This window comes from Cupressus sempervirens, chromosome 3 (assembly GCF_028749045.1).
Source record: "Cupressus sempervirens isolate cs-2001-9-10 chromosome 3, ASM2874904v1, whole genome shotgun sequence".
Taxonomy (NCBI): Eukaryota; Viridiplantae; Streptophyta; class Pinopsida; order Cupressales; family Cupressaceae; genus Cupressus; species Cupressus sempervirens.
This window is the reverse complement of record NC_143120.1, coordinates 502,255,883-502,268,237: the sequence shown is the minus strand read 5'-3', so window position 1 is coordinate 502,268,237 and position 12,355 is coordinate 502,255,883. Positions and strand designations below refer to the sequence as shown.

At 33.1% G+C, this 12,355-nt stretch overlaps 1 protein-coding gene across 5 annotated transcripts in view; it reads right to left on the bottom strand.

Annotated features, from left to right (window-relative positions):
• Positions 1–5,837: 5,837 nt before the first annotated feature.
• Positions 5,838–12,355, bottom strand: part of LOC149567376 (adenine phosphoribosyltransferase 3-like) — a 54,212-nt gene continuing 47,694 nt past the window's right edge. For 3 of the 5 annotated variants that reach the window (XM_089820558.1, XM_089820557.1, XM_089820554.1), the window contains exon 6: positions 8,277–8,562. In XM_089820558.1, coding sequence (XP_089676684.1) covers positions 8,509–8,562 — 54 coding nt within the window. In that variant the 3' untranslated portion in view covers positions 8,277–8,508. Of the gene's footprint in view, positions 5,981–6,126; positions 6,305–8,276; positions 8,563–12,355 lie in introns of those variants that run through there. The other 2 variants (XM_089820556.1, XM_089820555.1) reach the window with 2 other exon arrangements.

Below are 12,355 nucleotides of genomic sequence, written 5' to 3'. Positions count from 1 at the left end.
CCTATTACTACTTGATCTCAACTATACTTGATTACAGAGTTTCCTCTATTATTAAGTCCACTCGACTTACAACCACATCTGTAAAACATTTAACAATATAGTTATATATATATGTGTGTGTGTGTGTGTGTGTGTGTGTGTGTGTGTGTGTGTGTTAAAGTTATATATATATATCCTTTTACACATATAGAGTAAACAATGTTGAGATGGATTCTCTAATGTTGATAGCATAATTTTAGTGATAAGGAAGGAACTATGAAATGGGGAAGTAAATTCAATAAATAAGAATGTACATTTACTTTCAAAATAAGATATTCATTTTAACTACCACATTTATTTTTGAGAGAAAACTTACTAAGAAGAGGGGTAATCATAGTGGTAGCTGAGATAGGAAATGTGTGACTCGGTTGAAAAATGTTTCGTCAATAGGGTGCGTATACATTGAGATCACAAATAGATTACAAGCTTACTCCTAAAGCTAATTGGTACAAATGTTTGGACTCCATAAAATGAAATGCGTGGAAGTTATACATTGTAGGGAGAATAATAATATTCAATGCTTCCACTATCTAACTAGCTCATCAAGGTCTTCAACTCATTTTGGATAGCAAGGGCAACACAAATCAAATTGGATAAGTGGATCAAGAATTGTCTAAAATCATCTCGAATAGACAACCCAACAATTGAAGAGTGTCTCGGTTGGGAAGAAATCATTGGGCCACACATAACATGAGAGCACGAATATGGGTTGATTTAGATCCGATATTTGGATCAACTCTTTACTTACAAAAGGGGTAGATCTTAGTTTTGGGTAAATAAACATGAGAGACGGTGTCAAAGGAATCCATATTTGATTTGATACATTGTTTAACAATATAGAATGAGTGGGAATTTTACATTGTGGGTGGAATAATAGTCAATGTTTCATTCGCACTTGAACCTTATTTAGAGGGGAGATGTCCATTCTCCAATAATATAAGAAGAAAATTTTTGAATCTTCATGTGCATATAAGTATTCTTATCCTTTACATTTACCTACTCTTTGTAGCCTCTCTCTTATTTGTAATTTTATGCATACTATTAAGGGTTATTTTCCTTGATCTTCTCCTTTATGTTTGAGGATGTTCTTATAGGAAAATAAGGTTGCTACTTTACATATGCTACCAAATATTGTGCAAACTCAATCTAATGATAGTAGCTCTAAAGACCTTGATGATCAAGATAGATAAAGTGAGGCTCTTGAAGCAAACATCTTTGATGATTAAGAGTATGAAATCCTTCTACATTAAGGGGGAGTATGACACTTCTTCTAAGGCAGCACAGGAGCTTAAAAGATTGATACTCGAAGGGAGTCTAGAAATAAATGTGTGTGACTACATGAATTTGATGGGCCTACTTCTATGTATATCATGAGGAAGTGATGACTTATACTAGAAAATTGAAAATTTGATATCAGATTCAGGGTGAGTCTAGCAAGAATCCTTGGGAGAAGAGAGCCTCTAAGGGAGTAACTACTAGACCTAACTTCCCAGGATCATTATTCAAAAGGAGAATTTTTGAGATGCAATCCATTGTGAATGATATCTTCTCTATGAGGAGAAGTTCTAAATTAAATTAGTTGTAATGCTTTCTTCTCTATGAGAGAGAATTAAGGTGAAAGCCTTTGCACCACCCTCTGACTTGGTTCATGGTGGTTACTATTTCACATATGATATGTAATGAAAGGTGATGATTTTTCATTAACATATATAAATAGAAGGTGACCAATGTAAGGTGACGATCTTATAAATCGTAGACTTGTTATCATAACAAACTTTATTAAATTGTTGTCCCAGAGTGTTGCAAGTCATGATAATAAACAGACGGGAGGTAACCATTGTAAGGTGGCGATCTTATAAATGGTAGACCTGTTATCATGGTTCTTTGGGGCAAATTTTGTCAGAAACTATGATAACCAAGTCATCATGGTTCTTTGGGCCAAATTGTATTGGACACTATGATAAACAACTTGTTATGGGTCTTTGGGTTAGATCTTGTCGAACACCATGACATAGTTACTATTATAGACCACACTTATGGTGGTGTTTAAGCTATATCAAAGTTATTGAAAATTGCTTCAGTTGTGTGTTATGAAAGGTGTGAAATATATCCTCATAGGGAATTGAATATCATACTAAGATGATATCTCTCCATATATTTGAGATCATAATGTGTTCTATAAATCCTCCCTAGGTAAGAGGGACTGTTAAAGTTGTAGTATTAGATTGATTCGATCTAATATTCATCATTTCCTATATATATATAAGAGGGACTATTAAAGTTGTAGCTTCAGTTAGATTGATTTGATCTGATATTCATCATTGTTATTGGTAATCACCACTTCCTATATATATATATATATATATATATATATATATCCATGTTAATAATATAGATTACATAGTATATCATATATGTATAATATGGTTATTTATATTACTAATAATATGTTTAATCAAATGATGATTAAACCATAAAGACATGTCTCCTCATATTTATATGAGATTCAAATCTGCATTTGGAAACCACCAATACTATGGCAATTATATTACATTTGTAGAAATGATGTATAAATATTAACAAAAAGAACATAAATTTTATGAATACCAACCCACAGTGACTCATATATGTATGATTGATACATTCAATAATACATCCAGCCTTCCATATACTTTCCAATATTTATCCAAAGACATTCTTACATGGTAGGATGTTAGAAACACCTAACTATAAGCAATTTTAAAGTAAAAATCATCATTATAATATTCTCTTAGCGGAGGTTAGGGCTCTTCCACTATATGCATCAATGTATCAACGATAACAAAGTGAGTTATTTAAAAGTTGAAAACATGCATACTTTATGTTGGTTGAAAATTGTGAAGGAAGATGATTTTGATTATAGAAAGAAAACTTGAATGAAGCAAAAAAATAAAAAGTGATTAAATGAAAGAAATATAAAGCTATATGAGGGTCTTAATATAAATGTAGATATATAAAAAAAAATGTCATAGAACAATTTTAAATTGTCGTTTGGACTAATAACATTGGTCAGAAAAGAAAAGAAAAACGAAGAAAAAAAAAACACCCTATTACATTCAAGAATTCAACACAACAAATGAACATCGTGAAAAAGTGTATTTAAGGGTTGCTATTAAAAAGAAAACAAGGTTGTTAGTGACGCAATTGAGAATGGGATCACATCATCTTAGATATGAGACATGTAGACAAAAAAGACCCAAAGAAATTTGGGAGGAAAGAGGGAGGAGAGAACTTGCATGTTTTGGAGGACATACACAATTAAATTTGAATAACACTTTCTCATAGAATAGATGATATTTGAGTTCGATATGAAATCATCTTAAAGACTAAAAACATACACAATTTATTTCAATAGGATAAATTTGTTGATTTTTTAGTTAAATTTATAAGAAAGGATTAGATATAAAAACGAACATAAAGATAATTTAGAATTATGAAAAAATATATATTCTTTAGACTGTTCCATTTATAGATATCAATTAAATAGTTTAGAATTGTAAGTTGTTTTGATTCTTTGGTTCCTTTCATCGATAAATGTCATTAAAATCAATCATTCATCACCCTAAGATATAAAAATAATCCATTTCATTTATATACCTACTCTGTTATTTATTTTCATTTGTAGTATCCATGTTTTTTCCTACAACTTCACCGAAATAAATTAATGGGAAGCATTGTTTTTATTCCAGAGAACTCTTAAAATGAAAATTTTGAAAAATGCCAATTCTCACTGTAGTGGTGATGTTATATATTTTCATCTTGAATTACAACTAGTTTAGTTCTAATGGGGATTGAGATTCAAATCTCTAATGCAAAATCAAAAATGTAGAGTTGTAGGGATTGACATATCATAGAGGGGCAGGCTAAACTTGATTTTAGGTTACCATTGACTCGACTATTGATGAGTGTTATAGACGAATGGATGGCACAAATTGTTTAGATCATCTTACTATGTGATAAATTACATTGCTTGCAACAAGATGTTACAGAGAATTTTCCCTCATTGCTTTCAACATTCTCATATCTTATCCCCTCTGATACTTGTGGTATATTAGTTCTGATTTGATTTGATGAAAGCAAAATGCTAAAACCAATGGAAGCACTTATTCTCCTTTGAAAAATACACTTTACACTTCCATAGACAACAGAAACAATTTTAGCAATGTAGAATTGCAAACATCAAGAACTACATATCTCAACGAGTTTTCGTGAGTCTTCCTAGCCTATATGAAAATTGTGTATTCTTCCCTCTACAAGTTTGATGAAACTACATATCTTAACAAGTTTTCATGAGCCTTCATGGCCTATATGAAAATTGTGTATTGTTAATTTGATTAAACTACATATCTCAACCAATTTTCATGAGACTTCGTAGCCTACATGAAAATTGTGTATTGTTCCCTCTACAAGTTTGATTCAAAATTGTCAAAAGTAAATTTTATTTTATGCACTAGTATGATTTGTTCTAGATTTATAGATTTAGGCTGAAATATTTTTTAATATTTTAGATCACAATAGCATACTAGAAAATAAAAGAAGTAAATATTTAAATAGAAAGTTACACCACACTTATTTAAAGAAAAGAGAGAGGAGATAGTATGAGGTCCAAGTGGGAGAAAATTTAAGGGTGGAGAAATTGTAACAATTGAAAAAAGGCTTAAACCAATAGAAATTAAACTCACAAGCTATCAAGATATCAAAAATAATTCAAAAGAGTTAACAAAAGCCAAAAAAAAGTATTACAAGCAAATAATTGAGGGTGGGGTAATTAACAAAAAGGGAGGCTTAAGCAAAAGATGAAATCAACAATTTTAAAAAATGAACAAATGAAAAGGAGGGCCTTTTTATGGCCCATGATATTAGTCATTTATTTTTTGGTCTACATATAACGACCATAATATGGGACCAACCTGCCAATTATGCCCTCCTAAAGTAGGAATTTTGGCCCATGATATTAGTCATTTATTTTTTGGTCTACATATAACAACCATAATATGGGACCAACCTACCAATTATGCCCTCCTAAAGTAGGAATTTTCACATGGCTAGCAATCCAAAACAAAATTTTAACTACTAACAAAATTTTAAAAATTGGGTATCTTGGTCCATCAAGATGCCCATTATATAAATAGAGGAAGAATCCCCAATCCATATCTTTCTACACTGCAATTTCTCTCATCAAATATGGAATTGGTTCTATAAGAAAATTAACTTATGCATGGTTCCTCATGAATCTAATTGATTCTATAAGAAAATTAACTTATCCATGGTTCCTCATGAATCTAGTAGGCAACACCTTCTAGCTTGGCCCCAATTTAGCCATGACAACATTTTCAAAGGCCTATGGATTATATCCCCATCCATCATGATTTGGGAGACATGGAAGGAGAGAAATAGGCAGATCTTCAAAGACGAAGAAATGTTATGTGAACAACTAACTCAAAAAATTGAAGCATCACTTATTGAAACCTTAAATAGCAAACTATATCAAACTAACACTCAAATGTAATCCTAGGATGGCTCGATGCGAAACAAATGGATTGGGCTTTGCATCACTCCCTTGTGGGGTAAGGGTGAAGAATCTAATAAATTTCTCAAAACTAATTGCATATAAAGTGGAAGAAATTCAAGAGATTAAGGAAGACTCTAAGTAGTTTTAACAGAGTCATCTTATGCTTTAACAGTTCTAAGTCGATGACTAATATAGCTTATATTACCACTTATTAGTGCTAAACTCGTATCATACTTAAGAAGAGTGATTCTTCGAAGAATTTGTATTATAAATATTAATACCTAATTTTACTAACAGCCTCCATGCATCAAAATATTATTGTTTCTTGTTGTCTTTCCTTGGCTTCTGCTAACCCATAGAGCGAGCTCATCGCAACCGAGAACAAGTATACTGTCATCACAAAGAGAGACTGATTTCAACAGTATGGGAGCAGCAGTGTTAAATGATGTTTGCCTAAGCTCAAAGGGAAGCCTTTTACACAAGCACAAAGTCTCCCCAAACATTGTATTTTTACTATAGTAACAAGGAAAACGGGATTGATGTAAGAAATGAAAGGAAATTGTATTAACAAAAACAATAAGACAGTTAATTTGTTAAAAGGGGGTATGCCTCCTTCAAGACCCTCAATAGGGCATTCGTTATTATACAAGACTACGGTCCCGAGCTATACCGAGGGTTTTCTTAGCCCCCTTCTTTTTCCCTCTATGCCTGCAGCTGAACGTGGCAAAACTTTAGTAAAATTTTTATGATAATATAATACATGGGCATTTTCCTTTTACTCATCAAAAAAATATACAGTAATATAGAACTACCACATTCTCCTTCCAAAGGAAACATAAAAGTGCTATAATTGAGTTGTACACATTACATATCCTATCTCCCATGAGATAAGACCTTGTGGCATACCTATCTCCCCTGAGATAATATCTTATGACATTTTTCTTGAAAACATAAGTTTGCCACCATTAAACAAATCCAAATATGCAATTAAAAGAACATTATAATCTTTAAAAAGTAACATTGATATTTAAAAAAAGAATGAATATAAGACCAAATATATATATATAGAACTAAAAAAAATTCATTATAAAATATTTAAAATTGAACTATTAATAAATTATTGACTTGTCGTAGAAAATAATAATTTATTAATGAAAGTCAAACACTATAAAATTAATAAAACAAAATGTTAATTTTTTTGTTTCATAATACTAATTTTAAATTTATTAAATAATAATAAGTCAGTGAATTAAAGTCAAAATTTATTGCCTTGTAATAACAACTGAACTAGATCTTAAAAATAAATAAAAGGAGCAAAAGAAGCTAACAAATAGGATTAACAAAACAATTTGAAAAATCTTAAAAGACTAAGAAAACTGGAAAAACTTCCACTGAGAAAAATTGCACGTACAAATCGACAGAGAAAAATTAAAAGAATTAAAAAACAAAGGGAAAAAACCATGAAGAGGTGAAAGACACTCAAATAAAAATAAAAATAAAAATATCAAGGGCAAACTAATCTAGAGCCAGAAAGGAAGTGAAAAGAAAATAAGAAAAGAGCGAACATTTGAAAAATATATTTATAACTACAAATGAACTAAAAGCTTAAGTGGAATTATAATTTAAAAAAGGTCAAAGGCGATAGAACGAAGACACAAAAGGAGTGGAAAAAAACTAACAAAATAACCTCTCTTTTTTTTTTAACTTAAAATTAAAACTAAAATTTTCTGCAGGTGTAATCTTATTTTCTTTTCGAGTGTTCATCTAATTTGCAATTTATCATTTCATGTCTCCTTGTACTTCAATATCCTGATGATGGATCAGAGTCATTGAATCTCAATAAATACCCCTTTCCAAATATTGGACCAGATTTCAACATACAATAAGGGACAAACTCTGATTCCAATAATAAATAATACAAGAACAGATGTCCTGCCACTCAGTTTCCACTATAAATCTGAGTGATATCGAGAAGGGCATCTTATATGTAAGAAGTTCTGGCAAGTTTCATATCAGACACATAAGGAACTACGAAGGTTTTCTACTTATATCTCATCTACATCTACATTATTTATTAACTGTACATATCTCATAAACCAAACAGAAAAATACTCCATGAATCTCACCCAGTAGGTATCTGATTCCAATTATATAAATTTAGTCATGTACCTCAAACAATAATGCAAACATCGTGTAATTTTTTTAGCAAGGCAACTATTACATGTCCCTATTACCCCCACTCTTCGAAACACATGCAGTAGAAATAGGACGTGAAAGGTTTATAAATATCCCAAAGCTGAAATCATTGCGACTAGTGAAAATGAAACAAATGAAAATTATTTAATACACGATATCTTGCCTGCACAAAGATTGCATCATCACACTTAGATTTCCAGCGTTAACAGAAGGCAAACTGTTTGTGTTCGAAAGTGGTTCGACTAAATTACCGACCACATCTTTAGACATGTATAAACATGATGTTGAAATGTTTCATTCTCTATATCTCTGTTTGGTGATTTCATTAACTGTTTTCAGTATATGTTTCGTTCTCCCAGTGAGATTTGTAGATAAGGAAGCCATTCACATTCACGATATATAATGGTTTGAAGTCAAATGCCAAACTTGCAACAGCTTCAGGAAAAGTGAAAATATCTTCTTGAAACTACTAAAATTTTGTAGCCCATGATTACTAAGAAAAATCTTTGCTGAAAAACAAATTAACAAAATCGTATCCCATGAAAAAAATCTCTACTGTTAAGAACCCACATCTATCTCTACAAAATACCACTTGATGAATTGGTTTGTTTTAATATACAACAGACTGACTAAGGTATTGCTCGCCACAACTCATGGAGTGGAAAAAATATTTTTTGGAACTGTAAGTTTTCATCAAACTTCACACTGATGCAGAACTGTGATTAACGAGATTCAACAAGAATATATAAAGGCTTTCCCTCCAACCTTTCCCGACTCTGCAAAAATTAAATTCACATTAGAAAATATTATACAAGTGACAAATCAATCGAGGAATATTTTGTGCTCCTTTAAACAAGCTAACTTGATAAACATGCTAGAATTGAGAACATAAAGATTTCACACATATGGAAAGTAAAATGGAGAGAAGTATTTAGAACAATGATGTCCCAACAATTTTATTGTTCTAGTGCAGTGAACGGAATTTTATGCACTTCCAAGTCATGTTTCAAATATTTTAAAAATGACAATAGATATTAAAATTGTTGATTTTAGGTTCAAGTCTCATCTATGTAACCAAAACCATGGGCACTAATGTTAGTGCAGCAGGATCCCCAAAAGTCGGATTACGGGACTGAGCAGAACATTTTCTTTATGCCAGCAATGTTCTTCCATGCAATTTGGGTTCCTAGTTGAAAATAATACATTGCTTCTGTAAGACAATATTTCCTTACCTGGTTTTAACAGTTAGCAATGTTTCTGTAAATCCATACCCGGAAAATCATGCAATATGTTTTAGGTACTTTCATTTGAACTATATTGCCCAGCCACATACCCAATTTAAATCACTCAAATAGCATGGAATCCAACTGATAGCACAAGTGGATCTTGAAGTTTAAATTAATCAGATAACATAGAATACCACTGATCACACAAGTAAATCTCAAGGGTCCAGAAAATTGAACGATGTGCTTCCTGTGGTCAAAGAACCAAAACTCAAATTAATGAAGCCATGTGCACTAAATAGTTTCATCCTCATTTTGAAAAATATATTACCAGTGGTACAGAAAGGATCGTCCCTGAAACGACTCTTTCATGCCAAAAGGGATAAATCCCTGCATGGATTGCCGTCCCCAACGGCCCAGCCAAAAAACACCACCACTGATATTTAAAAAAACAACATTATTTTAACTTGACCGCACAGACCCCGTGAGGGTAGAAAAAGTTATTACAAAAATAGGAAACACTATCTGAGGACCTAAAAAGACGAAAGGTAAAAATATGTTCATGTTAACCACACTTGCCAAGAAGAAAACAGAGAGCAGCTACAACTAGGGAACAAAATTTTTATTTGAGTTGCAAGAGGTTGTTTTGTCAACAAATCTTCCCCACTTTTTCTATTTGTTTATTTCAACTTCATGGCCCTTTTTTCCTATTTTCTATCTGTTCTTGCAACACAGGGAGCATATTTTGAATGAAATACCTTCTTTTTAACTTGCAGCACTATATTACATTACATAATCATGAGCAATAGTGAGTCAAGGAAGTGATCATAATCATATCATGGAGGTTGCAATGCAAGAAACTCGAACATCACAAACAAAAGACCTAGTACTAGGGCAGTCATATACAGTGTTCAACTGAAGTGGGTGTTCATGTAGAAGAGACAGCAACCTCTACTCATTTGAGAGCCCTTCCCAAGCCCTCAAAATGTTTCTAAAAGGCTTGTTTAACCCCATGAAACCTCAATAACAATTTGTCACAAGAGTAGACAAGGATAAGAAAAAAATTGAAGGGTAGTAGGGAATGAGAGTAGCATTTGCGCCAGAAACATTATTGTGGAAGCTAAACTAGAATCTATTGCCATCTTTTGTGGATAGGTGGTCAAGGGATGGTTGAAAAAAAAAAGAACAAAAATTTGAGGAAACAATATGGCACATGGAGTTGGCATTAAAATCAGGGACTTCAAAAAAGAATGTGCAAGCTAGTAAGCCTTTGACTCATCCTTCTCATAGGGAAGAAAGTGTCATACACAGTCCAACTTGGAGGAAAGAAAAGAGAAAGAAGACTAAAAGAGAAACAAATATTGCTGATTTGTTTAATTTGCAAGCAAAGAAGCGGCTAACTCATCTATTGGCAAGGGTGTTTTGCGCATGCTATACCATTCCATGTGTCACATTCCTCATATTTTAAACAAATGTGCGGAGTTATCTATGATGTTGGTCCCTCATTTGTACCACCTGGATAAACAAAACTGTGCACCACTATTCTTGATAGAGAGAACTCAAAAGTGAGCATTTGGACCGGTGGGTGGACCAATATCAAACATCAGCCACTCATCAATCTTATTGTCACTAGCACAACGGACTCTTACTTTCTTGGAGCTATAGATTGTTCGGGCAAAAGGAAGGATGCAACTGTTCAAAAGTAGAAAGATGCTATAGAAGAGGTTGGACTCGCTAATGGTGTGCAAGTGATCACTGATTCAGCTCTGATGTATAAGTTAGTTGGATTAATGGTGGAGGGTGCCTATAAGCACATTTTTTTAACCCCGCATTGTGTACGTGCATTGAAAACACCTTGAAGGACATTGAGAAAATTGATTATATAAAGGCATTAGTGTCTGAGGCTAGGATGTACAAATGTTAATTTGCAACCATCATACCTCTTGCACTGTTCAGGACATTTTCCAAGAAGTAATTCCTCAAGCCCATGTAGACTAGATATGCTAGTTGCTTTATTTTGTTGGAGAGGATGCTTAGGATTCAAGAGAGCCTACAATCAATACTAGTCGATGCAGAGTGGAGTAGATGGCATGAGTCCAACACAACAGATGGAAGAATTGGGAAGCAGAGAGTCCTTGATAATGATTAATGGTCCACAGTGAGGTAAGAAATTGTTATTGCCAATTTAATAAAATTATTTCTGATTTTGGCATTTGCTAATTTTATTATTCAAGAATTAAGAATTTTAAACTTAAAGGTGTTTCTAACTTGTAATTTGCTTGCACTTGTAAATACATTTGATCCTTCATTGAGCCTCTTGTGCAGGTCATTAGATATATTGATATTGGCTCTGCTAAACTTAGAGAGATTTATGAGACCATTGATAGCATGTTGTTCAACTAGAGCTCCAGCAAGATCATAAAGAACCGATCCAATCAGGAGGGAAGGTTTACCTGATCCAGCTTGAGAGGTGTAGGTCTCCCTGACCTAGCATCTTATAGGTCCATTGTGACACAATAGTGGAACATTATGAACCACACTTCACATGGTAGCCTATGCTCTCAATCCAAAATGGTACGCACTGCGACCTCCAAAAGTGGCTCCATTTGTTGATGAGGAGGTGAGTCTCAAATCTGAGATTTCATATTTAAATATGAATTTCAAATAGCAAAATAGATCTCTTCTGATTGCCTACTCATTTTGATTTAAAAAATATTTAATATGTTAACTTTTTTGTGTTCAACTCAGGTAAAGGAGGGCTTCTTCAAGGCCCTTCTTAACATGTACAAGGAGATGATGCTACTAAACTTCTGAGTCAATAGCTTGCATTAGCCTATCTTTGTGGTCCAACTTTTGGTAAACTAAAGGTGAGGATAGATAGAGCTACATTAGCTCAAACTGACTCTATTATGTGTTGCACATGGCATGGCAGAGATGAATTGATCCACATAAGGCTTTATCCAATCAGTCAAGAGGAACAATCTTACCTCTAGACAATCAAAGGAGTTAGTCGTTGTTCACAATGCATTGCAACTATACGATCGACAAAGTATTGAGTATCATCAGACTCCAACCTCATGTTCGGATGTCAGTCCCGAGGATGCTATGTTGTTGGAGAAGGATGACACACCTCTAGTATTGCTAGAGATTCCACTAGATTAGGATGACCCTAGACCTACCACAAACTCAAAGGATGACACTGATGATGATTTGGATGTAGATTCCTAGACCTATCATCTGCTTTCTATAGACTTCTTGAACACCTAGACACAAAAGATGGCAATAGACTCACCTAGACACAAAAGATGGCAATAGACTCTAGAGTAGCTCCCAAAAATATGCTTGT